Consider the following 26,847-nt stretch of genomic DNA (forward strand, 5'->3'; position numbering starts at 1 on the left):
GGCTTCCTCACCATCCTTGGAGCTGAGTGTGTCTCACATTGAACTTGGGCTTTTCCCCAATATTAGGATGAGAAAGAGGGGAACACGTTACTTCTGAATAAGTCAGCCACAGTGCATTCCCATAACTTGCTATCAAAACTGCATGGGTTCATGTATTGTAGGGTTCCATTTATGTAAAATGTCCAGAACAGGCAAATCCGCAGAGACAGAAGTGTGGATCCGTGGTTGTCGGGGGCTGGGAGGGGAGGGGGGATGACTGCCAATAGGGATGGGGCTTCTTTTTGCAGTCATGGAATGTTCTGGAACTAGATAGACATGACAGCTGCACAACTCTATGAATGTAATAAAAAACCACTGCGTGGTATACCTAAAACAATTAATTTTATGGCAAGTGGATATATTCCAATAAAGCTGTTTGTTTGTTTTTTAAACTGTTTGAATGCAAACTCGGCCTCCTTTTTTGCCACAAGACCTTAAGGTGAGACAGCTCACCTGTCTGAGTGTCCCTTTCATCTTCTGTAAGTTGAAAATAAAAGCAGATACGCATTAAATAATCCCACCAAGGGATACAATGAGAAGAATCCCCACGTGGCAACCACCGGCATGATCATGGTTTCGCAGGAATCGTCAGTGGCTTTGGAAACTAGAGGGTGACGTTTGAAGAGGGACAGGGTATGTGTGCCACCTGAAAGTATCTCGCCACAACTTGCTTATGCGGGGAGGACAGTGACAGCAGCGGAGAGAGCCAGCAGACGCCCCATTATCCCCGCAAGTGGAGCTCACACGCCAGGAGTGCCCTGGCGAAGACACGCTATCTCCGCTCTCACCGCTTTCTGTGCCGGGGCCCCCTCCCCTGTAAAACACATAGGCCGAGCCCAATCGTATGGAAACATCAGAAAACCCAAAGTGAGGGGCCTGCCCGGCCAGGACTCAGAGCAAATGTCAAGGTCATGAGACATAAAGATGGGGAACCATTCCAGGGTAAAGATGGCTAGAAGGATAGGACCCTGGCATGCAATGCATGATCTGGAATCTTCTTTGCTCTAAAGGACACTGTTGGGGACAAGGGCCAACATGTGAGTAAAATCTGTAATTTGGTAACACTGTTGTATTTGTGTCAATTTCCCGATCTGGGTGATTGTTCCGTGAGGAGGGAGGAGGACGCCTTGGACTTTAGGAAGCACACCTTGGCATCTTTAGGAGCGAAGGGGCGGAGGGACAGACAGAAGGAGAGGAGACAGAGAGAGGGACAGAGAAAAAAACAAAACAAAGGTGGTAAAATGTTAACATTTGCAGAATATATGAAGGGTTTAGAAAGTTCTTGGTACGATTTCTGTAAATCTGAAATTATGTCAAAATAAAAAGTTAGAAAACAGAAAGAAAATGGGTTTCATGGAGAGCTGGGCAAGACAGCCGGTTTCTCCCTTTCAATCCATCAGGTAAGTTGGCCTGCGGCCCGGCCGCCCCGCTGCCTGACTGTGGGCTGGCATCTGCCTCGAACCCCAGTTGCAAGCATCACTGCTGCTTTCCTCGTCCCTGGGCCCTGCAGTTTCTGGGCCCTGAGCAGGTGCCAGGCATGGATTAAGGATGCCCTTGCGATTCGGGCCAACAGTGGAGAAGCTCGTGCAGCCCCCTGGAATCACATTTCTTTTGTGCCCCACCCAGCACTCCTGTTCAATTTGCTCTGGACCTTTTTGTACGCCAGAAGGGTGATTAAAACCATTAGTAACTCTCGGAACTGAGATTGAAAGGTCAAAAGAAACCAAAAACATGTGTCCGTTGCAAAATGGATCTGTTTTGCTCTCTGGTAGTGGCCAAAACTTATCCACTATGAAAGAGAAGGAAAACTAGAGCGTGGAAGTTTCCAGTAAAGAGCCGGGTGCCAGGCATTTGGAGGTTGGTGGACCCCACGGCCTCTGCTACAACTGTTCAGCTCTGCCCTTGCACATGAAAGCAGCCCCAGAAGATACACAACTGAGTGGGCTTGGCTGTGTGCCAACAGAACTGTATTTACAACAGGAAGAGGGCTGGACTAGGCCATGGGTGCAGTTTGCTGACCTCTGGTTAAACACACTCCCTCCTGGTGTGCCAAGAGGCACCTACAAAGGCTTATGGTGGTGGAAAGCTGGCCACAAGCAGTTGTGTCCATCAGCATGGGTCTGGGTGGACAGCTTGAGATACCGAGCGTAGAATACTGCACAGCAAAGAAAAGGAGTGTGTATGTGTCAGTGAAATATATAAATGCAAAAGTTGGGCCCACCCAGAGGATGCACTGTGTGGTCCGGGTGGCAGAGCCCATGCTGCCACGCTGAACACGTGACTTATGACGGTCTCGAGGACTGGGTATAAAAGGTGCTGACTCCTCCCTTCAGGTTGACCTCTCTCCTCAGCTGTGAACATGAATCAAAAGACTCGATAGAGGTGCGTTAGTCTGGAATCTCCCAGGAAACAGAACCAATAAGATGTGTGTTTATGGAGAGAGGTTATGGGGACTGGAAAGTCTGAAATCCCCAGGGGAAGCCCGCAGTATGGAAATTCCAGCAAGAGTCAGTGCTGCGGTGAGAAGGCAGCCTGAGGCAGAATTCCTTCCTTCTCATGGAACAGTCTTTTCTCTTCACCAGACTGGATGGGACCCACCCATGTTATAGAGGGTGATGTTTATTCTGTCAACTGTTTTAAATATTAATCACACCCAAAAATGCCTTCACAGCAACAACCAGACTGATGTTTGACTGAACAGCTGGGCACCATAGCCTAGTCAAGTTGACACAGAAAATTAACCATCACAGTTGGTAACTTGTCAGTTCTACAGTCCTTTTCAACCTGATCTAGAGTCATTGTAACCCCAATTAAAATCCAAGGCTTAAAAAAAAACCCAAAAATAATTGATAGGCTGATTCCAAAATTCATATGGAAGTGCAAAGAAACTAGAATAGTCAAAACAACTTTGAAAAAGATCGAAGTTGAAGGATTCACAGTACCTAATTTCAAGACTTACTAGGAAGCCACGGTAATTAAAACAGTGTGGTATTAATGAAAGAATAGACACTTAGATCGATGGAACAGAACGTAGTCCAGAAATTGATTCACACACATTCATCAATTGATTTTTTTAAAAAAGGTGCAAAGGCAATTCAGTGGAGAAAGGATAGTCTTTTCAACAAATGGTTCTGGGACAATTAGATATTCATATGTAAAAATCTAAACTTGTTCCATATTTTGCAACATATTTTTTAAATAGGGGAGGCTGATCTTTTCTGTGCCTTGGTTTTCTTCATTGCATCACTTTCACTTTCTCTTTCCATTTTCATTATTAGCAAAGAAAACAGATATTTTTGTAGCTAAATAACAAAAGTGCCAAGTAAAAATGAGTATGGATTTAAGGGCTTAAATTTTTAAACATCAGTTCCTAATCTTAAAATACATCAAGTTAATATCTAAAAATTAAAAAAAGCACAAAATGGACCATAAATCTAAATGTAAAACCTCAAGCTATTACACTTTTAGAAGAAAACAGAAAGAAATCCTTGTGACCTTGAGTTAGGAAAGAGGTTCTCAGATAAGACACCAGAAGCATAATTCACAAAAGAACAAATTGAAATGTTGGACTTGATAAGAATTAAGAACGTTTGCTCTTTGAAAGATTCTTAAGTGAATGAAAAGATGAGCCACAAACTCGAGGAAAATATTTACAAAGATATAGCTGAAAAAGGGATTGTATCCAGCATATATGAAGAATTCTCAAAACTCAATAAAAGAAAACCTGTAAAAAATGGGCAAAAGCTTTCAACAGGCTTGTCACCAAAGACACACCAAAGATGTGGAAGACAAATATAAATATGTAAATAGTCAATAGGAAGATACAAATTAAAACTACAATGAGATATCACTGCACACAAGACTGACCATACCAAGCACTGGCAAGAACGTGGAGGAACTGGTGGTAGGAATGTAAAATATTAAAATCATCTTCGAAAAAAGTTAGACACCTATGATGAGACCCAACCATCCCACTCCTAGGTATTTACCAAAGAAATGAAAGCACATGTCCATACACTTAATTGTATACAAATGTTTATAGCAGCTGATTGGTAATAGCCAAAATTTGGAAATAACCTAAATTTCTCTCAACAGGTGGATTGATAACAAATTGTCATACACTAAGTCCTCATTTAACGCCATCAATAAATTCTGTGACTTTAAGTGAAACAACGTATAATGAAGTCAGTTTACCAGATACTGCATCCCAACATTATAAGGAAACGACATTGAATTAAATGACATTACTCGAGTACCTGCTGTATATCCAACCACACCATGGAATACTACTCGGAGTAAAAAGGAATGAACTATTGATACATGCTACAACATGAATCTCAAAATAATTATGCTGAGTGAAAAAAGCCAGATAAAAAGGTCACATACAGCATGATTCCACTTATATAAAAATCTAAGAAATGCCAACTAGTACATAGTAACCACAGATCAGTGGTTGCCTGGGAAGGTGTAAAGGGAAAAACAATGAACAGACAAAAGAAAAATTTGAGAGTGAGGACTCTGTTCATCATTTTGATTGTATCTGATTAGAGATCAATAAAGCTATTTTAGAGATTTTTAAAAAAGACAATGCAAGGTAAGGGCAGCACGATGTTTAAGCCATACAGAAAAAATGTTGAATATTGTTCATGTATTCATAAATATGTATGTAAAACATGTTCTAAAGAATGCAAAGGATGTGGACAGTAGGTTATGCCTTTGGGCAAAAGGGGGAGAGACCGAGATGGTTACAAGAGACACTAGCTTGTGTTTTATTGCCTTAAAACAGAGACCCCCCCCAGGGAAGAGGTCAGTCACTGGTTGGGACCCCTTTGGGGTCCTGGTGGAGGATGCAATACCCTTCTTGGAGGACACCTTTGCCCACACTTCTGCCACCCAGGAAATGATGGGGACTAAAGGTGAAGCTCGCGGGCACCAAGGGAGCCCAAGGAACAATCCCTTGGGTGTGTGGCACATGCAGCCCGATCTCATTTCATTTTCATAACTGTCCTTGGGGAACAAGTGACCTTTCCAAATGCAAGTCAGGCCCCATCCTCTCCTCCTTGGGCCACCCTCTCCCCACGCTCCCCATCACACTGAGTCTGAAATGCAAACACCTCGCCAACACCCTTCTGAGTGGCCTGACACCTCCTCCCTCTCCCTGCTCCAGCCACACGGGCCTCCTCACTGTGCCTCCAACACACTGGGCACCGTCCTGCCCCAGGGCCTTTGCGCGGGCTGTGCCCTATGCCTGGGCCATGGATCTGGACTTCCTCCTAGCTTAGTCCTTCTTGTCATTCTGATCTCACTCAAAAGCCCCCCTCAGGGAGCCATCACTGCCCTCCCCACCCCCACTATTTCTGTTGCCTGTCTTCCCCAGGGAACTGCAGGCCCCCAAGCGGCTGGGACAAGGTCTCTTGTTCTGAACATACAGCAGCAGGGCCAATATTGACTTCACAGTTGAGACATGATCAGTGGTGGCCTGGAGACCAGGAGGGCACAGGGAGGGGTTGCAACGGGGAGCAAGGAAACGTTCACCACCTCAGCGTGGCGCTTGCTTCACTGTGCACACAGGACACTGTGCGCCTGACACAGGCACCTCCCTGGCGTTCCTGCTGTCTGCAAAGGGCTGTCTAAAAACAAAAATACTCTAAAAATGCTGCATACCAGTCCTATCTTGAAAATGAGGTTGTACTTCCTTAGATTCTCATGCGACACATACACTGAAGTGGCATGAAAGCACACGAGCATGTTGATGGCAGCCATGTCTGCCAGCTGGGCTAGCGGCGGCTTTCATTTTCTTGGTTACAGTCAGTGGGACGTTTTGCGTAAATAGAGTAAACATGAGTCTGTATTAACGGGAGGTGACGGGCTTGGCCTTTCTTCTGAAGCGTGGGAAGTCTTACCCACGTCCAGGCTGAAGCCAAAGCCACTTTGCCAGCCTTGAGGGGGGGGGGAAGGCGGGGAGAGGAGACAGGTATGGCCCTCTTCCCATATGCAGAGTGACAGCACCCCATAAATCCAGAGTATCCCAGAGGCTGTGCCCAAGCCAGGATATCCCCAGAGCCTGATGGTGGTGGTAGGGAGGGCTTGCCAGTTGGAGGGGCCTCCACACAGCCTGGAGTGCCCCCACCCCTGCCCCTGTAATGGGTTGAATGGTATCCCCTCATATTCACATCCCCTGAGAACCTCAGAATGAAATATTATTTGAAACGTGGGTCTTCACAGATAGTACTAGCTGAGTTTGTACTGGAGTAGGGTGTGTCTAATCACTATCCTTGTTAGACACACACACACTCCACATGAAGGTGGAGGCAGACAAGAGCCACGCGTCCACAAGCCAGGAACAGACCCTCTTACAGCCTCAAGGAATCAGCCCTGACCACACCCCCAAGAGCCCCCAGAAACACACTTGAGGATGATTGTTCGATATGGCTTTATTTTCTGATCATCCGACTGCATCCCACAACCAGCCTGAGCTCTAAACAGTCAGCCACCCTGGGGAGGGAGGACAGTCGCTGGGCAACCCCAGATGGTGCGCCCATCACTGTCACAAGGGGAGGGATGAGCCCTCCGAGGTGGCCGGGCATTTGGGGAACGGTCTCTGGGGGGAGTCGGTCCACCAGGCAAGGTGGGGTGGAACGAGGCAGAACCTGTGACCCCAGCTGACCCCTCCATAGGCCTGGCTTAGCCAACATCCGGAGCCTGGAAGGCTAGACAGGACCGCCAGACAGGCTCATGCTCAGGGAGGAAAGAACTGGTTGGCAAAAGTGGGATGTCAGAGGTGGAGGCAGACATGAGTCCCCGGAGGAGCCCAGTCCCTCCTGCTGGCGGGCTTTGGGGACAGGGCAGCAACAGGCAGGGTGAGGGGTGGGCGGGCCAGTCCTCGGGCCCCCTTAGGCCATTTCAGACCTCCATGGAGCGCCTGGAGCCCCTTCTCCCCTGTCCTGACCCGCCCCTTAGCACTTAACACTTGATTGATTATATTGCTCATGAATCGGTACACCTGCACCTCCCTGAGGTCCACCCGGTGCTGGAGGCCTCCTCCCCTCCACGAGAGAAGCTCACGCCCCATGAGGCACCTGGTTTGTGGGGTGAGGGCTTGGTCAAGGCTCCTGTGAAGCCCACCTCCTCCCCCTCTGGTTCCCACAGTCGTATCTTCTCTGAAAAACGCTCTCCCTTGCTCCCCCGCCCTCCCCACATGGATGTTGCTTCCCCAGGACACATCCTCCTTTTCACAAATGAGAAGACAGGCCCGAGGAGATGTGCTAAGAAGTGAGTCAGCAGAGGGGCCAGTGGGCCTCCAGCCCAGGCCTCTTCTCCAGGGCCTCCCAAGGCACCCGTGTCCCCTTTGAGAGCCAGGGGTTGGAAGCCCAGGAGCCAACAGAGAAGACAGCCTAGGGGAGGTGCTGGATCTCCCCAGGGCACAGTGGGAGGGAGCTGAGGCTAGAGGCTGCGGTGAGGGGGTGACGCAGGGCTGGCCAGGAGGAGGCAGTGCGGGGGAAGGCCGCCAGGTCGCTGGGTCTTCAGGGCATCAGCTGTGGTTCAGGGGAGGCCTATCCCTCAGCCCTGGCCCGGGGAAGAGACACAACCTTCCAAGGGAGGAGCTACAACCTGGGGGCCCGCTTCAGACAAACACGAGGAGAGCATCCGAGTCACCAAGTGGGATGGAGACAGCCGGAGGACAGACGCACAGCCAGTGCCAGCCATGGTTGGCATCGCGAGCAGGAGTGACCCCAAGGCTGAGCCGGGTAACTTTCCTTTTGTAGCATAAGCTTAGCGCCCTGTGGGCTGCAAGGTCACCTCCTGGGCCAGAGGCTCAGCCAAGGCTCGTTCCCAAGTCCATGGCCTGGCCCCAGGGCTCCAATCACTGCTCCTCCACGGGAGTTTGAAGGACAGAAAAGAGAAAGAATCCCCCAAATCCTCAAGAGCAACACAGAAAAGCTCTGTAATTCGGGGTTTCGGCAAGCCCCTGCAGACTGCGGGTGGCGAGGGTGGCAGGCAGAGCCCGCGGTGCTGGCAGGGTCGTGTCATTGCGTCTTGGCCTTCAGGAGTAGTCTCTGAACTGTTTTGTACAGGAGGTCGAAGTGCTGGGGGCAGCGGGAGGGCGCAAGTGAGGTCATGAGTGAGGTCGGGGACAAACCCCAAGGAAGCCCCAGGGACCTGTGGAGTAACCTGCTTCTAGGCAGGACAGGGCCAAGGACTTGCTGGGCCAGTCCACCCCTCCCACCGGAGCCCCACGTGCTCACCTGGACCGCCGTGTAGGCCATGCCGAGGTAGGCGCCGATGCAGACTGCCAGGAGTAGGTCAAAAATGGCTGGCTTGACCCTGGAGAGAGGGGAGTCGGGGTCAGGGGAGGGTGCGGGACTCGCAGCAACCTGGCTGTCCTGTGGACCGCAGTCCCTTGGACGGCAACCAAGGGGGACACGGGCTCCTGGTCCAGAGCAGCTCACCTGTAGGCATTCATCACCTGCTTCAGCTGGTCGTAGAACACAAACTCGGGGTCCCTGGGAGAGAGTGCGTTCTCAGTGGCCTCGCCCCGACTGCTGGGCCAGGTCCTGTGGCCCCCGCAGACACCAGACCACCCGAAGGTCCCACCAGCCCAGCAACGTGGCAGGGAGCACGCCGTGTGTGTGTCTCCTTGAGGCTGCCACTGTCCCTCCTGGGAAAGAACTGTCCTTTATCCTGAAATCCCGTCTTTCCTATTGCTTTTTTGGTGTTAAAATGTTCTTTAAAAATGAAATATGGTGACTACAGAAACTGTACTGGTCTAGAAAGTACTTCTTTACCGGGTGGGTGACCATGGCCTGGGAATCAGAGACCCTGGCTCCACGGCTGTGGGTCCACCTGGGGTCTCGGGTTCATCTAAGTGCTGTCTCCTGAGAGGGCCACGAGCAGGGAGGAAGGCGAGGCCAACAAGGGCAGTAAATAGGCCGGGGGACACCTCCTGCCCGCGGACACCCACAGTGCCCCTCTACTACAGGCCCCAAGGGGCCCACTCAGCACAACTGGGGAGCTCAGGAGCCTTGAACAGAAAAAAGACAAAACTTGGGGGGCTCGCAGTGGGGAGAAGCACCCTAAGGGCACACAGGGACCCAGGTACAAGCCACCTGATACAGAGCACAAAAGGACTAGAGGGTGGGTGGGGGCTACAGAGCTGCCACATAAAACACCGGACATCAATTCTCTGTGGATTCAGATAAACGAATAGGCTTTTAGTGTATTTGGGATATACTTATACTAAAAAATAAATTGTTTGTCTAGAACTCAAATTTAACTGGCACCCTGTCCTTTTTTATTTATCTGCTTAAGCTGGCACTGCAGGAGGTGTAGAAGACTCTAGAAGAGCATGTTTACTGGCAAGCTACACCTTGCACAAGCCTGTGACCGGGTGGGGGCCATCTGCGCCTCACCGTTTGTCAGCCTTGATATGGTGCTGCTTCACCTCCTTCAGGTAGCGGCTCAGGTAGTGCTCCAGTGTGTTGAGGAATGTGCCATCTTTGTCCACCAACTGGGCAGCCCGGGGCTGGTTGGTGAGCCAGTCCATCACTGAGTCCAGCTGTTCCTGCTGGATCTGCTACAAAGGACAGGGCCACGGTCACGGGACCCCTGCCCACCCCTGCACCAGGACCCTGCCCACCCAGCCCAGTGGTTACCATCTGCTCTGTGAAGACAGGCATGTCCGGGGGGGTCCCCTGCAAAGAGAGGAAGGGACAGGCCTCAGTCCAGACCCACCAGGTGCATGGGGATGGAGGACCTGCGGCCACCGCGGGGGGCTCACCTTCTCCGTCAGGTTGTAGATGACTCGAGTCAGGGCCTCCGCGATGAGCCTTGTGTTGCGGGTCAGGGTTTTAGAGTCAACCCGGGACCTTCAAGGGCAGATGTGAAACAAATCTATATGTTTGGAATCAGCATTATTTATAATCACCAAAAAGCAAAGGCAATCACATATCAAATGACAGTGAAATTAGGAAAGTTCCAGCCTCCTCAGGCAAGGTAGGCACCGCTTTGCACCTCAGATTCGGCTTCTTTTTTTTATATCCTCACCCAAGGATATGTGCATTGATTTTAGAGAGAAAAGAGGAGTGGTGGGGAGAGAGAAAAACATCAGTGAGTTGCCTCCTGTATGCACCCTTACTGAGGATCAAACCCACAACCTAGGTATGTGCCTGGATTGGGGATCAAACCTGCAACCTTTGGGTGCGTAGGACGACATTCCAATCAACTAAGCCACCTGGCCCGGGCCACATTCCACTTTAAAATGGGGGACCCTGCCCTCCTCAAAAGGCTGTCCAGCACCCTCAGGGGTTATTTGCAGGTGCAGGGAAGCAGACCTGGCTCCTTGTGTCTGCCTGAAATGCCTGGATCCCTTGAGGCCTCAGTTTTCTCACCTGGATCATGGCATGGGGGTGGTGAGGGCACCTGTCTCCATGGTTTGTTGAGGGCAGAGTCAAGGTAACACCCAGTAGTAGAGTAAAATGTCCCCCCAAATTCACACCAACCTGAACCTGGAGGCGTGACCTAATTTGGAGGTAGGATCTTAGCAGACATTAGTTAGGATAAAGTCACACTAAAGTAGGGTGGCCCTGTGTCCAATGGCTGGTGTCCTTATAAGAGAAGAATTTATAACAACAGAGGCAGAGATTGGGGTGATGCAGCCCCAAGCCAAGGGACACCAAGGATTGCCAGCAACACAGACGCAAAAACAGGAACTTTGGAGGCAAAATGTCACTGATCCAAGAGGGTGTGAGATGCTGGGATCTCCCTGGGAGGGGCAAGTAGAGGGGTGGCCTGGCTCATTCCTCAGGCTGTTTCTCCTTCCCTCCAACTCTCCTTTGCTCTCAGCACCCTCTGTCCTGGAACACCCTTCTCCTGACTCAGGTCCCTTGGTTTCAGTGCCACCTCTTCCAAGAAGCCCTCCAGCCCCAGGACCAGCCAATGCTCCCGCTATGCCTATTCTCTCTCTCTGGGTCTTGCCTGTCCCAGGCTCGCTGGGCCCCTCCAACACCACCTTTGCATTCCCTGCCCCCTCGCTGACATGTGTCTGTTGCTGGGCCGTTGCCTATGAGGGCAGAGGCAGACTATCCGAGGACTGAGTTTGGCAGCTGACACCACCATAGAACCCTGGCCCCACTGAGAGCTGCCATGCCAGCAGGGGGAGCTAATGGGATGGAGCGAATAGTGAGGTTCTAAAATGACAGAAGCCAGAGACATCCATCATCACAGAGGGAGAGAAAGTGATTGGGAAGGCTCCCAAGGAGGCACAAGGGGCCAAGGAGACAGGGCACAGCCCTCCAGGCTGCAGCACAGCGTGAAAAGGTCTGGGGGCAGAAGCCGCAGGGTGAACTGAGGTGCTCAGGGTCTAAAAGTCACACACAGGGGTCAGGCCATTCACTGTGTCCTCCCTGTCCCCAGCACCCCTCTGCTGAGTTAGCACAGGTGACCCACCTTCCTGTTTCTTGAACTGCCAAGCTAGTGCCAGCCCCTCCCCCACCACCCACAGGCGTGGGTCCCTCCCCTCCAGGCACCTATGTTCATAGGACCCAGATGGCAGAGAGACGGCTATGAGGGAAAGTGGGAGGCCTCAGGGCCCCACTCACCGCACGTCCATAATGCTGCTGCGCTGGCCGTCACGGTGGCTCTCCAGGTGGGACAGGGTGAAGGCGGGCAGCCGGCGGATGGCGAAGCGTTCGTGCTCCCAGGCCAGGATGTCCTCTGCCAGGTTGATCTTCTTGTGCACCATTGAGAAGCGCACCTCTGGGAACTGGTGAGCAGCCACCTGCGTGGGCAGCACAGTCAGGGAGTCCACCCACTGCCCTGGGGTCCCGGCCACACCTCACCAAGTCTGCGGAGGGGCCCCTCACACCGAGCTCATTCCACAAGTTTCCACATAGGGCCCTGAGAGCCGGGAGGGTCCCAAGTCCCTCCCGGAACCTCTGGCATTTGGAAATAGGGAGAAATCTGCTTACCCCCCTAGGAAGCCAACTGAGGCTCACTCGAGGTCCCAGGGTTTACAAAGCACCTGGTCTGATGCCTGGCCAATGGTGAACACTAGCTAACGAGGGACAGGAGGGTAGATAACCCGGCCTGGCCTGAGTCCCTTGTGACATGCTGCCACCCTTCTCAGAGCCTCAGGGGCCTCTCTCTGAAATTCTGTCAAGCTGCCGCCCGGAAGGCTCCCTTGCTCCTGGGGCACCTACCATCTCCAGTTCCCGCAGGAAGGCGTGTTGTAGAGTCCCCTCCCTGGGTGGCTTAGACACATGCAGGTGGAGGCTGTTCCCCCGGCCCAGGGTGTCCAGGCAGAGGACGAAAGCCACATTGTCCTGGAGCAGGCTGGAATCTGTGGGAGCAGCAGGAGCTGACTGGGGTGGAGAGACACCAGGACCCCGGACCCCATGTCCTGTTACCAGCTGGGGGCCACTAACCTGTGTGGTCCAGGTTGTCTTCTAACCAGCGCTTGGTCCCCTGATAGTTAAACTTGCCCCCTCCTGAGGCGAAGAACAGGAGATTATACCTGGCGGGGAGAGCAGAGGTGTCAGCTTTGGTAAATGATCACTCAGGTCCTCAACAAGGAGGCGGTGGTCTCCCCAGACACAAAACCCTAACCAGCCCTCAGGGCAGGGCCTCCCCGCTGCTGACACCAGGCCCGGGTCCTCTCTATGGGGCCCGTCCTTGGCATGTGGAGCAGCATGGCTGACCCCCAACCACTTGATGCTAGGAGCGCCCCCAGCTGTGACAACCACAGATGCCCCAGACATGGTCCAGTATCCCCTAGGACAAAGTCACCTCTGAGAGGGTGAGAACCACTGCTGCAGACACTTCTCTTGAGCTTTCAAAACCAGGAGACAACCTGGTTTCAACTAACTAGGAAACAGACCCAGAAGATAAAAAGTGGAAGGGATTCAGCACCGCATCTTCCTGAGGCAGGCCTGGTCCAGGCCGTCACAAAGGACCACGTCCCAGGGCCTCCCTCATCTCCAACTCGCCCATCCCGCCAGGGCCACCGCAGCCCTTATGGGAGAGAAAAGACAGAAAAAGAGAGGACCAGGCAAGGATAAGCCAGAGACTGGAGCCACACAGCCACAGCCAAGGCACTCTGAGGACAGCAGGCAGCTCCCAGAAGCTGGAGAAAGCAGGAAGGACCCTGCCCCAGAGCCTTAACCTTAAGCATGGCCCTGTGGCACCTTGACCTCAGCCTTCTGGTGTCCAGAATTGGGAACATAAATGTCTGCTATTCAGCTACACTGTGTGCTGTGTGTGGATGAACAGAGAATCCAGCCCAGTGTCCACAGTGTCGAGGTAAGGAAACTCATTTAAGCAACTATTTTGTTTGAGTGTTTCTGTTACTTGCAGCTGAAAGCATCCATAACACTTGCTGGGACTAACAGCAGCCAGGCCTCCTGAGCAGGATGCCAGCAGGTGAATGGGAGAGACCCAGCCCCATTAGCAAGTGGCCTCACCAGCCCTCCATCCCTCCCACCTGGCCATCACTTACGCCGCATGGGTGCGCTTGTAGGTGTACAGCCTGGAGAAGAGGCGGGCGAGCTCCAGCAGCACGGAGATGCCACTCCCGTTGGAGTCCGCGCCATGTGACAGCCACTGTGGGCAGGCAGGGCAAGGCAGGCAGGCAGTCACCCCCACCAGTCACACGCAGCACCGCGATACCCCCCTCGTTGGTGGCCCACCCTGCTTGTCCCTGATCTTGTCCCTAGTCCACACTCAGCACACAGGGAGAGCTGCCTCCTCTGCTCAGAGCCCGACGGACAGCACCCTGATGTCCACATGGGGGAGCCCCTGGACACTGGAGGCCCTTCTGAGTCTCCTTGTTCACAGCAACTCTGTCCTGGGCCCCGGCAGGTAGCTGTGCCACCAGGGCAGCCTCTCAGCCTCAGCACGTACACATGGACCCTCACACCTATCACTGTGGGGGGAGTCAGCAGCACAGGTTCCCTCTGGCCAGGCCACCAGCCTTCTGCTCCTTGAAAGCCTCCCCCCTCCCCCCCATATCTGGGTTCTATGATCGAAAGCAGTACTGCAATGAAGGAATGACTACTTCTTGGAGAAAGAGAAGTTTCGGATGCCATAGTGTCTTGGGAACCTCCCAAGGTCACAGCCCATAAACCGACATACGTTGTATCAATGTAATAAAATTCGTGATGTTCAGCAAGAGGAGCCAGACACCAAAGGCCACATAATGTTTGATTCCATTTATGTGAAGTGCCCAGGCTGCTAATGGGGATGGCGGCTTCTTTTTGGGATGATGGAACGTTCTGGAATTAGATGGTCATACAGTCTTGTGACTATATTAAAAACCACTGAATTATATGCTTTAAAAGGGCAAATTTTGCCCTGGCTGGTGTGGCTCAGTGGATTGAGCACCAGCCTGCGAACCAAAGGGTTGCCAGTCTGATTCCCAGTCAGGGCACGTGCCTACGTTGCAGGCCAGGTCCCCAGTAGGGGACGCTCGAGAGGCAGCCACACATCGATGTTTCTCTCTCCTTATCCCTCCCTTCTCCTCTTTAAAAATAAATGAAATTTTTTTTTAATATATTTTAAGTTATGGGAATTATACTTCAAAAAATGTTTTAAATTACACAGGCAATGAAAAATTAGAATGTCTAAAAAGGAATAATGAACAAGTTCAGAAGTGTTGTTCTCAGCTGACTGTCCAGGGCCTGTCTCTGGGCCCCGGCTGCTCCCAGTGTTCCCAAGGATGGCCTTGGCCTTCCAAGTGGTGTGGCCTCTGGAACAGCTGTTACTGGGCTGTGGCACAGTCGGAGCTCGCACCAGGCTGCAGGTCCATCCACCCTCAGTACCCTGTTTGGTTTGGCTGGTTGTTCTCTCAAAGCGAGACTTTCTGACAAAGGAAGCCAATTTACACTTGGCATGAGCCACAATCTCAGTGCTGGGGGCTCTGAGAGCACGGCCCCACCGAGGCCTGCGGCCTGGGGGTGGGGCTAAGGGCGCCTCTGACTTCTATCCGCGTGGCATCTGGAACTGAGCCCTGGGGGCTCCCTGACCATAAACTGTCTGGAAAAGTGGTTCATCTCATCATGTGCATATGTTCTCCTGGAGTCTGGGATCCCATATGTGCCAGGCAGAGGGGTCCGCAGATAGGCCCTCAGTGAGAACCCTGGGCACTGGGACTCCATGAGGCCCCTGGGGACCACACCTCACACGCACTGTCACATCTTGTTGTGTGCGAATAAGTGAGTCCTATGGACTCTACCAGGAGAGAACTCTGGAAGCTTACACCAGGTTCCCGCCTTGACCTGCTCCATGTACTTTTCCTTTGGCTCATTTAGCTCTGCCCTATCTCTGTACAAAGCATGGCCATGAGGACGACCATCTGCTGAGTCTGGGGTCCTCCTGGTGAATTATCTTGGAGACCTTGACAGGCACCCTGGGCTCTATTCCTGGCCTGGCCACCTATTTGCAATGGGACCCTGGCCACAAGACCCACCCTGGCTTAGCCTCTGTCTCAGCTCTGCAATGCCACCCACTCTGCAGGGTCCCCATGGGGAGCTGATGTAATGCCTAAAGGGCCCTCTGAGTAGGTGTCGCTGCTCTGACTGCAGCTGCTGTCCACAGACAGCTGCTTCTGCCTCTGAGCTCGGCTAGAGCAGTGAGGGAGAAAAGGCGCCCACGTCCCCTCCTCCAAGGCGAGCGTATACGTACAGGGGCCACTCCAAAGGCATCGTAGTGAGCCACAATGACGATGGTGGGAAGGTCCTCTCCACCCAGGCCTGTCAGCCGCCCCTGTGAAAAGACAGTCTGTGAAGCACCAGCTGGCCGAGGCCCTGATCACGAGAACAGTCCAGGCTACCCCCACCCAGTGGGAGTGGGGTGGGGGCAGTATTTTTAGCTTTGCTGGCTCTATGGTATGTCATGACTAGTCAGTCGTGGGTGATAAGTGAACAAATGGACATGGCTGGGTACCAATAAAACTTTATTTACAGAAACACGCTAGGGGCCAAGGGCTGCAGTTTGCTGACCACGGCTCTGGCGACGAGAATCTGCTCACTCCTCACAGCATGCTTCTCCCCCGGAAACCATGCCCACCCCTCAAAGGCTGAGCTACATGCCACTGGTTCGGAGTGCAGAGTTCTGCTGATGAGAACAGTGCAGTTGGGAATGGAGCCTCTAGAGCCCCAAGGAGTTAGGGTCTCAGCACTAGTTGGGGACAGTGGGAGGGAGTCCAAGCACCTCGACTCTCTCCCTGACCTCCTCCCTGACCCTGCTTCCCAGGTGAGTAACAGGGATGGCAGAGGACTCATGGCAGCACAGACATTTCCAGAACCAAAGGCCATGGCAGCCAGGTTGGCAGTTTGCAAGAGAGTCCCTAATGGTACGAAGGGCCCACCAGACCCTCAGTGGATCATCTGCTGTGACCCCCTTGGGAAACCAGACCAGTCGCAGCTCAACTCAACCTCTGCAGGTCTGATAAGGTCTCTGGCCAGTGCAGGTTTTCTCTGCCCAAATCACCACCATCTCTTATGCAGTTTTAAAAAACATATTCATCTGATTATTTTATCAATTGCTCAGAGGCTGTAGCAGCTTCCGCTCATCCTCAGTTAGCCTGTCCAGCCCTGTCAGCTGCTGCACCTTCTCCTCCCTGGTCTCCAGCCTGGTCCACTGAGAGCCCCAGTCCTATCCTCACTGCCATTTCACTTGGCTCCAGGACCCTCAGCTTACGTGTCCCTAAGTGCCTCCCACGACGTACAGAAGAAATTCTAGGGAGGGATGACGTCTTGCTCACCACTGCCTCCTGCATACAGCAGGGGCTCAAGAATTTTTCCCAGAAAGGCACGGGATTCACGACTGACTGTGTCTCAAACAGCCCTGAGGTAGGCTCACTTCGTCCTGAACGGGGAGGGGTGGCTGACAATGTGGCTGCACCCCAACTTTTACCAGAGACCACACACTGACATGGGGGGCAGTGCCAAGCAGGCTTGCACCATCTGGTGTAAACCCCTGGAGACTGGGGCCCACAGAAGTCCCCCCTAATACCGAAGGCAGTGCCCAGTCCAAGCCCAGGTCTAAGGAGGGTGGCACACCCAGCCACAAGCGCTCACCGATGGCCCACTGGGCATTGGGCGCCAGGGCAGGCTCTGAGGGTGAGACAGCGGTCTCAGCGCAGGCCTGTCCCTGGGTTTTGGCACAGCAACAGAGCTGGCACTCACCTCCACACTGGTGATGAGCCAGTCACTCACAGCCTTGCTCTGGACCCCGCTGGTGACCATCTGGAAGCCGTTGGCGGTGGCAGTGTGGAGCAGCACTGGGGACAGGAGCAGGGAGGGGTCAGCCCCAGGGTTCCCCAGCACACCAACACCCCGGACCCTTGGTGCTCAGTCTGCAAAGCCATATGCAGAACTGACCACACAAACTAGAACACAAGGTGAGGACTGGATACAGCAAAGGGCTTGGGTGTCCAGGGTTAAGGGCTGGGGAAAGTCACCCCGACCCCAGGTAGGCGGGGGGTGCCCTTGCTCTGCAGGACCCTTAGGCCTCCATTCCAAATTTACAGAGGCATGTGCACACCCTCTGACCCAGCCTCCCAAGGACTGACTCAGCATCCACGCCACAGTCACCCTAGAGGTAACGGAGAAGCAGGCGTCTCCCGCTGGATGGCCCACGATCCAAGAGCCCCGTGCAAAAGGCCTAAACTGCCTGAGCCCCCAAAGGTTTGTAACCCACTTGCTCATGACCAGAAACAACTACCTTTTCATTTTGTGTCACACACTAGAAACAGCCATGAGTTCCCCATCTCGAGTCTGCTTCTGCTATTTACATATTTAAAAATATAATTTTAATGGGTATGTAAGATATTATCACTGGAGAAGGCTGGGAGAAAAGTGCCCTCAGGAACTGTAATATTTTTTCAACTTCTTCTAAGTTTTAATGTATTTCTAAGAAAGACAGTTGTGATCAATATGTATTATTTTTGTATCCTGTTTTTTCCACTTACCAATGTAAAATAAGCATTCTCCTGTGCTGCTAAAATTCTACCCCGATGTCATTTTTAATGACTGCATAATGTTCCACCAAGTAGAGGATTCTTCCTCTTATTTCTCTAACTGGGAATTTAGGTCTTTCCAAAAATTCATTCTTCTGCTCCCACAACACAGATGAATGTTGTCAAGACTTTGATCTAGACCAGAAGTTGACAAACTTTTTCTGTAAAGGGCCAGAGACAATATTTTCTGCTCTGTTCTGCCACAGGCACTCAACTGTGCTGCGATAGTGTGAAAGCCACCATAAACAATATGTAAACAAATGGACACGGCCAAGGGACAATAAAACTTTACTTACAGACAGCTGAGGGCTGTAGTTTGCCAACCCCCAATCTAGCATCCTATGCAGCCAACCAGCTGGCCAGGAGGATCAAATCTTTGTCTACGGCTTAAACACATAGCGCACACTATTTCCCCAAGGAGCTGACTGAGCCTCCCAATGTGGACAAACCCACCTGCCTCTCCATTCCTGTCAATTCGGAGTATTTTTTACTGTTTCACCTGCCATTTCAGTAGGTGAAAACAGAGCACTGGGTGGTTCCTTTTGGTGGCATTTCTTTGACTCATTTTGCTATCTCACTCCCGACAGCAACCCACTCATGCTCCCCGTTCACCACAGCATCCCCAGTCCCTGGTGGGAGAAAAGGGGTTTTCTGCTGCCCCAGAGACCAGAGGACGCTGCTGACCAACCCTGAAGTACTCAGCAGGCAGGACCGACAGAGAAAACTGACTAGATGCTGTGTTTTTCATAAACATCCAGAGGCTTAAAGACAGGAAACACCTCCCTCCAAATTAAGTGGCTCTCAAGCTTTTGTTTGCATGAAAATCAGCAGTGGGGTGAGGTGGGGGGTATCAAATGGGGAGTCCTGGCTCCCAGCCCCAAGACTGTGACACAGCAGGTTTGGTGCAGGGCCTGGTAACCTGCACTGTTAAGTATGGGTGGTGTGTTAAGGGTCTCAAAAGTGGCACAGCGTGACGTGGCCCTCAACAGGGAAGGCTCCCCATGAACCCACCCTGCTCCTGCAGCCGCCAGCCCACCTTCAGCGGCAGAGGCAGAACCCTGGGAGGCGGAGGCGGCCTGAGTCTGCTCGTAGATGGAGAGCAGGGCTTCGTCTTCTACAGCAAAGTACACGGGAACAATGGTCTCCATGGCCAGCATCTCAGGCTCAATCTCCATGAATTGCTGTAGAAGAGACACTCATTTAGACTTATGGCCTGGGCGGAGGGGACTGGGGGGCCCAATGGCTGTCCCTAGAGGGCAGGTAGGCCAGTGCCTGAAAGAACGCCTCCTCCGAGGCAGCTAATGGGGCTAGGACTATGCAAGAGAAAAGGAAGGGGCAGGAGGGGGACCAGGGTGTACGAAGAAGACAGAGGGACAGGTGAGGTGTGGCGATGCCCGGGGCCCGTGGATGGCACCCAGCAGGGAGGAAGTGGGCTGACAGAACAGGTGTTAGAGCCAGCCAGGCAGGGTCAGGCTTGGCGTTACTGTGGGCCCACCCTGCCCTTACTGGCCACGTCCTCAGCTCTAAGAGGGCAACAGGTGCTGGCTTCCCAAGCTGGTGGCATGGACCCACATAGACAGTGGGCATGAACTGCCTGCCTGGCACAGAGCTGGCTTTCAGAGAGCATGGGCTCCCCCACCCCACGCAACCCCCACTGCTCTATACCCCCTTCTCATCTACAAAAGCATCTTTAGCACAGAATTTGGAGGGATCCTATGAGACCCTGTTCATCCAGAACAGATCTTTGCCCCTTGGCACTGCTGACATCGGAGCCAGGTCACCCTCTGTGGGACCTGTCCTGGAGACTGTGGGGTGCTGATCGACATCCCTGGCCCCACCCACTTGATGCCAAGAGCACTTCAAGTTGCGACAACCACAGATGTCCCCAGACATCACCCAGTGTCCCCTGCAGAGTCACTGCAGGGGGACAGGGACCAATGGTGAAGGAGAATAGGCACCATCTGCTTCCTGAAGGGCAAGGGCTCAGGGAGGCAAAACAGACTTGCCACATAGCTGACTCCAAACCTAGGCATTCCTTTCTCCACAGAAGCTTCTGGACCCTGGACTGTGCAGAAGGTAGGGGGCAGGGGCTCACCCGGATGACGTCCTGGGGCACAGCGGCCATGGCCCGTGGCAGGATGATGACCACAGCGCCCGCCGACTGCCGCAGGGCCTTCTGGTACTGCTCATAGGAGAAGTCTAGCAGCCTCATGAGCACACAGCGGCGGCTTAGCACGTCCGCGTCGATGGTGCGTGCCTCCGTGTTGAGCACTGCGTTCCGTGTCCCTGTGGGATGGACACAGAAGGGGAACCACCACTTCAGCAGGGTCCAAGACCTCTGTCCAGAGACCAGTGACTCAGGAGCCTCCAGAGTCCCATCAGCCCTCTGCCCACACGCCCCAACATGTGTCTGCCATGGCCAGCACCCGACTGACACGAATGCAGTGCCCACTTGAACCCTGGAGAGCTGCAGCACCTTTTGAGACCTGAATGAAAGCTGAGACCCTTCCCCCTGGACAAACCCAGAGGTCTGTCCTCCCCAGGCTCCCAGAACCCTGAGGCAAACCTTAACTCCAGGCCCTGCTGACCTGAGCCTGGTGGCCCCTCCTGCCGGGTGCCCCTTCCCCTCCAGGGCTCTAACGTTGCCTTGGTCAATTCCCTGGGGCCTCAGCACCACCTAGAATATTTATGGCTATTTATTCCTCTAATTAGACTGGGGTTCTGGGGGCAGAGACCTTGTTCACTGCAGTGTAAAACTAGCACTCACAGCCACTCCTGGCCCAACAGGTTCTTGATGAACACCAGCCAGGAGAACAAATAAACAAACACTAAGCTCCCCAGTGACATTCAGAAAGCTCCAGACAGGCCAGGGTCAGGTCATTCCTTGTGAGGGGGTGTTCTGGGAACTGTCAGGGGTTAAGCAGCATCCCTGGCCCACATCCACTCAATACCAGGAGCACTTCCAATTGTGACAAACACAGATGTCCCTAGACAATAATGACCTAGGTCCCTAGACATCGCCAAGAGTCTGCTGGGGGAAGTCACCCCAGGTAGAAACTTCTCCCTGCTCTACACACCCAAGTGCCACCTTCCACCTTTCTTTTAAGAGCTCGAGAAAGATCCAAAGGCTCAGAGCAGGAAGAATAGCCTGAGTCCCAGGACAGGCATGGACCCGGCCACTCACAAGCTTCCCCCAGGCAAGTGAATCCCCCCACCCCCACCTAACCAACAGAGCTAGGGTCAGAACCAGAATGTTGCAGAGAGCTTTTCTAAGGCCAGCAGGGTCCCCTGGAGCACACAGCATGTTACTGCTGCCCTGAGAGAGTTATGCTGGAGAAAGGGGTCCTGGAGAAGCCCTGCTGAGGTTAAATGCAGGACCATGAGGCCAATGCAATGGCACAGGCAAGCAAGGAGTCCAGAGCATTTCCCACACTGCAGGCTGACCCAGGCCGAAGCAGGCAAGCAAATCCTAACCACATGAGGACTAGATGGGGCTCACAGGGCCTCCAGTTTGAGACCTAGGCAGTGAGCACAGAGAAGGACACATAGAAGTGATCTGGCTTCCCCAGGGGAGCCAGCCTCAGGTCGTCCCGGAGGCAGAAGCTCAGGGAAGGCACCATGTTTGTACTAATAGAAGCAGACCTACGCTGGGCTACACTAAGTCTCAGGCTCAGGGCCAGGAGCCTAGATCCCTGCTTCTGCTTTCCAGGAATGATCTCTCTGAGAAAGTGAGCAGACAGGAGAAAAGCTGCTTCCAGTGGAGTGCCCTCAGTGGACGGTGGGGAGAGGAGGCTGGAAGGACACAGCAGGGATGGCATCCCAGGTGGGAACAGGGGGAGGCCATCTCTGGGGCAGGCGGTCCGTGACCGAGGAGTAAAAGTGGGCCACATGCCCTGGGCTAGGGGGCACCCTGACTCCACCCGCAATCCTCTAAGGAACTTTTCTCCGCTTTAGGCAGGGAGAGGGTGACAAAGACCTTCAGGACGTCCTTGAAGGTCTTGGAATGCCTGAAAGGCCCCTCCTCCATGCCCTACCTGTTTCAGGCCCTCAGTTTCCCAGGGGCCCACAGCCTCCAATGTCACCTCAGGGGTGAAAACACGGAGGGCAGCCTGTGAAGCCAACTGTGTGCATCTTCCCCCTGGGCCTGGTGCTCCTGCAGGGCAGGAATCAGGACCCCAATTTCCAGAGAAGGTAAGCAAGGCCAGAGAAGGAGAGGAATAAGAGCAAAGCCAGGGACTGGCCCCCAGCCTCTGAGCACCCCAAGGGCAGAGACCATCTTTGCTGATGTGACTCCCAGGCCCCTGCTCTACACCAGCAGAGATCCAGGCTTGGTGGACAGCACCAGACACCTAGACAAAAGTCGTCGGTTCCCACACTGGGACCAGATATGAGTGAAGCCTGCAATCTTCTCTATCGAGGGCCAAATGATCAATCCTCTGGCCTGACTGGGCCACACCAGCCCTGTCATGGCTACTTAGTTCTGGTGTCAGAGACACATCAACTAGTAGGTGTGGCTCGGTGCCAATAAAACTTTACTTACAACAATGGCAGAAGGGCCACCCCAGGTGAAGAAGCCCTGGCAAGTCTGGGATGCTAACAGCCCCCCCCCCCCCGCCCCGGGCCTTGCTGAGCCTATGGTATCAAGGCTGAGAGGGGCGTGAGTGGGCTGCTAACCACCGCATGCGAGCACACAGCAGGTGCTGTTGAAGCAGCAGTCACCTCAAGAAGGCCAGAGTCCACATCTGTGGCCCTGTACCTGGTATATTTCCTCCAGCACAATTTACAGCACAGCACAAAGAGCACACACCTTTCCTTCCTGGGCAGCTGCCCAGCCCTGTTTCTCAACAGGAGCGAACAGGAAGTTGGGAAACGAGAGGCCCAGAGCCAGAATTGCACCAGAGGCGGGGAGCCTGGGGCGTGGGCTCTAGAGGAGGGTGTAAAAGACACAGGGGAGACTGCAATCAGCAGTGACCCAGCAGACCAGCTCTCAAAGGCACCACTGACAGGGAGCAACCAGAGGCTTCTTCCAGCCACACCAGTTCTTTCTGATGTCAGAGAACAAGCAGCAATGCCTCAGACCCCCGAGGGTCCTTCCCTCCAATAACCAACTCCCGCTCCACAGCACCAACTATCCCATCAGCTTCTCCCCGGGCAGCAAGGGTCCGCCCCACATCTGGGCAAGGGACATTGCTAGGTGTGACCCGTGTGGATATGCAAGCCCTACTTGCAGGGCCTCATCAAAATTTCTCAAGCCAGGCCTCTGTCTCCCAGCTCTGCAGACAAGAAGCGCTCAGCTAAGATGGGTGGGTGCCTCACCGGGTCTCCTCTGATTACCCCCCAGAACCCACAGTCTCTATGATGCCTCATGTAGGGCAGGCAGTGCTTAGGTTCCTAACTAGGAGCAACACAGATGGGGGGCCAGGAAGGAGGGCACGTGAAGGGGGGAGATCAAGTCAGAAAAAAGAATGGGAAGGAATCCCAGGATCAGGAGCAAAGCGCTCAGAGAAGGGAGGGAAAAGGAAAAGAAAGCTTAGGGAAAGGAGAGGAGAGGTCACAGAGAGAGAGGATTCCCAAGAATCTGCAATGGAGGGAGATGGAGAACATGCTTCTGCATTTAGAAAGGCAGTGATTTGACACCTGTTTCCTCCACAAATTCAGCCAGCATTTCCTGGGCAGGCTTGGAAGGAAGAGAGGAGGCCACATCAGGTGCAGGACAGTGTCGAGAGGTCCAGAGGAGGCCAGGGGCATCCAGGCTACAGATTACAACTCTCAAAGGGGCCAGAGGGAGAAGTTGGGTGCGCTGGTAGGAACAGGACAGGAGGCTCTTAGCAAGGCTTCTGAGTGTGAGTCGTCTGAGTTGGAACCAAATGACAGGGGTGAATGCAGGAACTGAGACTCAGGATCTGGAAAAATTGGTTATACTAAGTTTTAGGATCTGGGCCTCTTGGACTATGGATTCCTTTGGGAAACTAAGAAAAACTCTAGACCAGGATGGCAGCTACCAGTCACATGTGACTATTTGACTTCATAACAATTAAATAATACAAAAAATTCCCTTCATCTGTGGCATGAGCCACATCTCAAGTGCTCAGTGTCCACCTATGGCTGATGGCTTCCATATTAGTGAAAATATAAAACCCACTGACAGTCACAGAAAGTTCCCTTGCACAGCACTGACCCTTCCCCCAGGAAAATGTCAACGCACAGAAACATGCCCACAACATTAAGGGCTCCTGGATCCCCACCCCAACCCCTCCAGAGCCTGAGGCTTTGGGTTCAGAACCATCACTGTAACACCAAATTTCTCCCCTAAGCACTGGGGCCAGATCACTGGGGCAGGATCCTTCTGTGAGGGGCTGTCCTGGGCGCTGCGAGGTGATGAGCAGCACCCCTGGCTCCCACCCGCTAGAAGCCACTAGGAGCACCCTAAATGTGACGATCACAAAGTCATCACCCAGTCACCCCTGGGTTGACAACCACTGCTCTGAATAGAAACAACGTAACTTTGTGGAGAGGCAGGATCTCAGGGGAAGTCTGGATAAGTCTCCAGAGTCTGAGGCTCTTCAAAGGGCTGGCAGGGGCTTGGGAATCGGGGTCTCAGGTTGGGCCTGAGATGGCCTAACAGGAGAGGGCAGTCTAAGAGAACTGAGGCAGACCCTTCAGAGATGAAGGGACCAGGAGAACTGGAGAGGGGGGCTCCTATATAAGGAAGTCAGGCTTTGAGTTGAGGGGAATCTAGGCACCAGGCTGGAAGAGAAACCTACAGGCCAACAGATCCAAAGGAATTTAAGATGACTTGGGCACGGGGGTCAGAACCACCACAGGCAGGTGAAGAAGCAGGAGTAGGGAGAAAGGAGCTACGCAGGATCCAGGCCCAGGAGTCAGAGACAATACAGAAATCCTGGGGAGAGGGAGCAAGCGGGGCTCCAGGACACTGGGTATAAGGAAGGGGAGCTGGGAGGGGTAGGCAACAAAGAAGAGGACAAGACATGAGTCCAATGAATCCTCAGAAAGCTAAAGGCAAGGGGAAGTCTGGCTAGGGAATTTTGAGGGATCTGGCTCAAGAGCTGGGACCAAGGAGAGCCGAGAGCCTGGAGAGAGATGGGTCCTGACATAGGGCCAGGCCTCAGTTAGCAATCTGTGCTCTGGAGCCCTGAGGTGAACAGAATGTGGACACCGCACAAAAAGCATCACAGTACCCAGGGGCCGTGGAGAGCAGGGGCTGGTTGGAACATCACATTGGGCAACTCACCTGGCAGACCCCAAGCAGGAAGGCTCACCTCCAAATCAACCAGGCCAGAGACTGAAGCTCTGGGTGTAGAGTACGACCCAATGAGGACAGGCACCAGGGTGGTGTCCCAAGGAGGGGGACTGGGCAACACGACTCTGGCCCAGCTGGGAACGGAAGAGGGTACCCCAGGGGTACAGGAGTAGGGGAAGCTTGGCCTGAGAGTTGGAGCTATGTGCTCTGGGACATGAAGCCCTTGTCTAGGACGGAAGGATGCGGGAGCCAGTGCGGCGGGGAGGGGGTCAGTTCCTGGGGGCACTAAGCATATAGTTGGGGACCGCCTAGCGGAGGTCCAGGCATCCAGGCTCTGACATGCCTCGGTATGGGTGAGGGTCTGGCCACTGGACTCCAGCTGGACAGCCCGGAGTGGCGGGTCCTAGGGAAGGAGGGGCAGAGACCCGCTTGAGGGAAGGGGACACCTCGGCTCGGGGAGGCTGGGCCCGGAGTAGGCCGAGAGGAGGCCGGTTGGGCCAGGGGCCGAGGGGTGAAATGGGGGGCTGAAGGAGGCGGGGGCCAGGGAGAGGCCCGGGGGGAGGCCGGGGTCCACGCACCGTATGGTTGCCCCTGTAGGTCGTACTGCTGCATGCGGTAGACTGTGAACTCGTGCGCCGCATCTGCAGCGGGCAGCGGCGGCGCCACCAGCAGCAACACGGCGGGCAGGAAAACGATGAAGCCAAGTGGCAGGCACGACGCCTTCAGCATGTTCTCCAGCACCTCGCCAGCTTCTTCCAGCATCCTGACAGGCGGGGGAGCCGCGCGGGGCGGCGGCGGGGACGGGACGGGGACGCGGACAGCGGCAGCAGCGACTGTTGCGGACTCACCTCAGCATGGGTAGCCGCTGGGGTCCTGCGATCAGTGCGCCGGGCAGCCCCCAGGTCCTACAGGCATTGCTGCGGGCCGCCCCATTCGCCGCGCTGCCCTCTGGGAGGTGTAGTTTTCACGGCGCGCGGTGCCACCTAGCAGTTGTCCACTCGATTACTTCCCAGTGTAAGCAGCAGTCAGTTGTTCGACTAAAACTGCTCAGGTGTCACATAAACTCCACGTCAGAAAATACAGATACTTAAAATAGAACTATTCACACTGGAACTTACTCAAACCCTGTCCTTGTGGGAGGAGAGGGAAGCGACTGCGGAAGTAGAACTTGACCTTGCGACCGGGCAAATTGTTGGGAGCGAAGGGAGAGGCCTGTTTGGTGCGCTGGGTCTCCTGGGAACTGTAGTCCCATTGAGCAAGGACAGGAAATTATGGGAGCTGTAGTCTTCCTGGCAGAACTCCGAGAAAAATCACTTAAGACTTCCAAGGAACGTAAACGTTAAATTCCATGAGGGCAAAGACTTTGGTCTGTTTTGTGCATTGATGTATCCCCGGAACCTAACACAAGGCCTGGCACACAGTCGGTGACCTATACAATCTTGGGATGTAGAAATCATTATAGAAGGCTCCTAAAAGGATGACACAATACATCATGGGACTTGTAGTCTGGAGCCTGGAGTTCATGCAGGGGTTG

At 53.6% G+C, this 26,847-nt stretch overlaps 1 protein-coding gene across 2 annotated transcripts; it reads right to left on the reverse strand.

Annotated features, from left to right (window-relative positions):
* Positions 1-6,466: 6,466 nt before the first annotated feature.
* On the reverse strand, positions 6,467-26,520 carry NCLN (nicalin). 2 transcript variants are annotated; one of them, XM_054578087.1, is made up of 15 exons: positions 25,892-26,520; positions 20,148-20,338; positions 19,089-19,233; positions 17,220-17,314; positions 15,715-15,795; positions 13,532-13,635; positions 12,462-12,550; positions 12,237-12,376; positions 11,637-11,815; positions 9,818-9,905; positions 9,693-9,731; positions 9,450-9,610; positions 8,490-8,543; positions 8,286-8,364; positions 6,467-8,126 (listed from the first exon to the last, which is right to left on the reverse strand). In XM_054578087.1, the coding sequence occupies exons 1-15, from the start codon at positions 26,073-26,075 to the stop codon at positions 8,067-8,069; spliced, it is 1,689 nt and encodes a 562-aa protein (XP_054434062.1). In that variant the 5' UTR covers positions 26,076-26,520; the 3' UTR covers positions 6,467-8,066. The 2 variants fall into 2 exon arrangements, with proteins under 2 accessions (XP_054434062.1, XP_054434059.1); XM_054578084.1 differs by having other exon boundaries at positions 9,450-9,613.
* Between the last annotated feature and the right edge of the window lie 327 nt (positions 26,521-26,847).

This window comes from Pteronotus mesoamericanus, unplaced genomic scaffold (assembly GCF_021234165.1).
Source record: "Pteronotus mesoamericanus isolate MK-2021 breed Mesoamerican mustached bat unplaced genomic scaffold, CSHL_Meso_final contig_482, whole genome shotgun sequence".
Lineage (NCBI taxonomy): Eukaryota > Metazoa > Chordata > Mammalia > Chiroptera > Mormoopidae > Pteronotus > Pteronotus mesoamericanus.

Coding starts and splice junctions, on each gene's coding strand:
- NCLN (XM_054578084.1), bottom strand. CDS start 26,075: ATGCTGGAAGAAGCTGGCGAGGTGCTGGAGAACATGCTGAAGGCGTCG. Junction 13,636..15,714: donor ATGCCTTTGGAGTGGCCCCT/GTACGTATACGC, acceptor GCCTGCCCACAG/TGGCTGTCACATGGCGCGGA. Junction 8,127..8,285: donor TGGCCTACACGGCGGTCCAG/GTGAGCACGTGG, acceptor CGCTGCCCCCAG/CACTTCGACCTCCTGTACAA.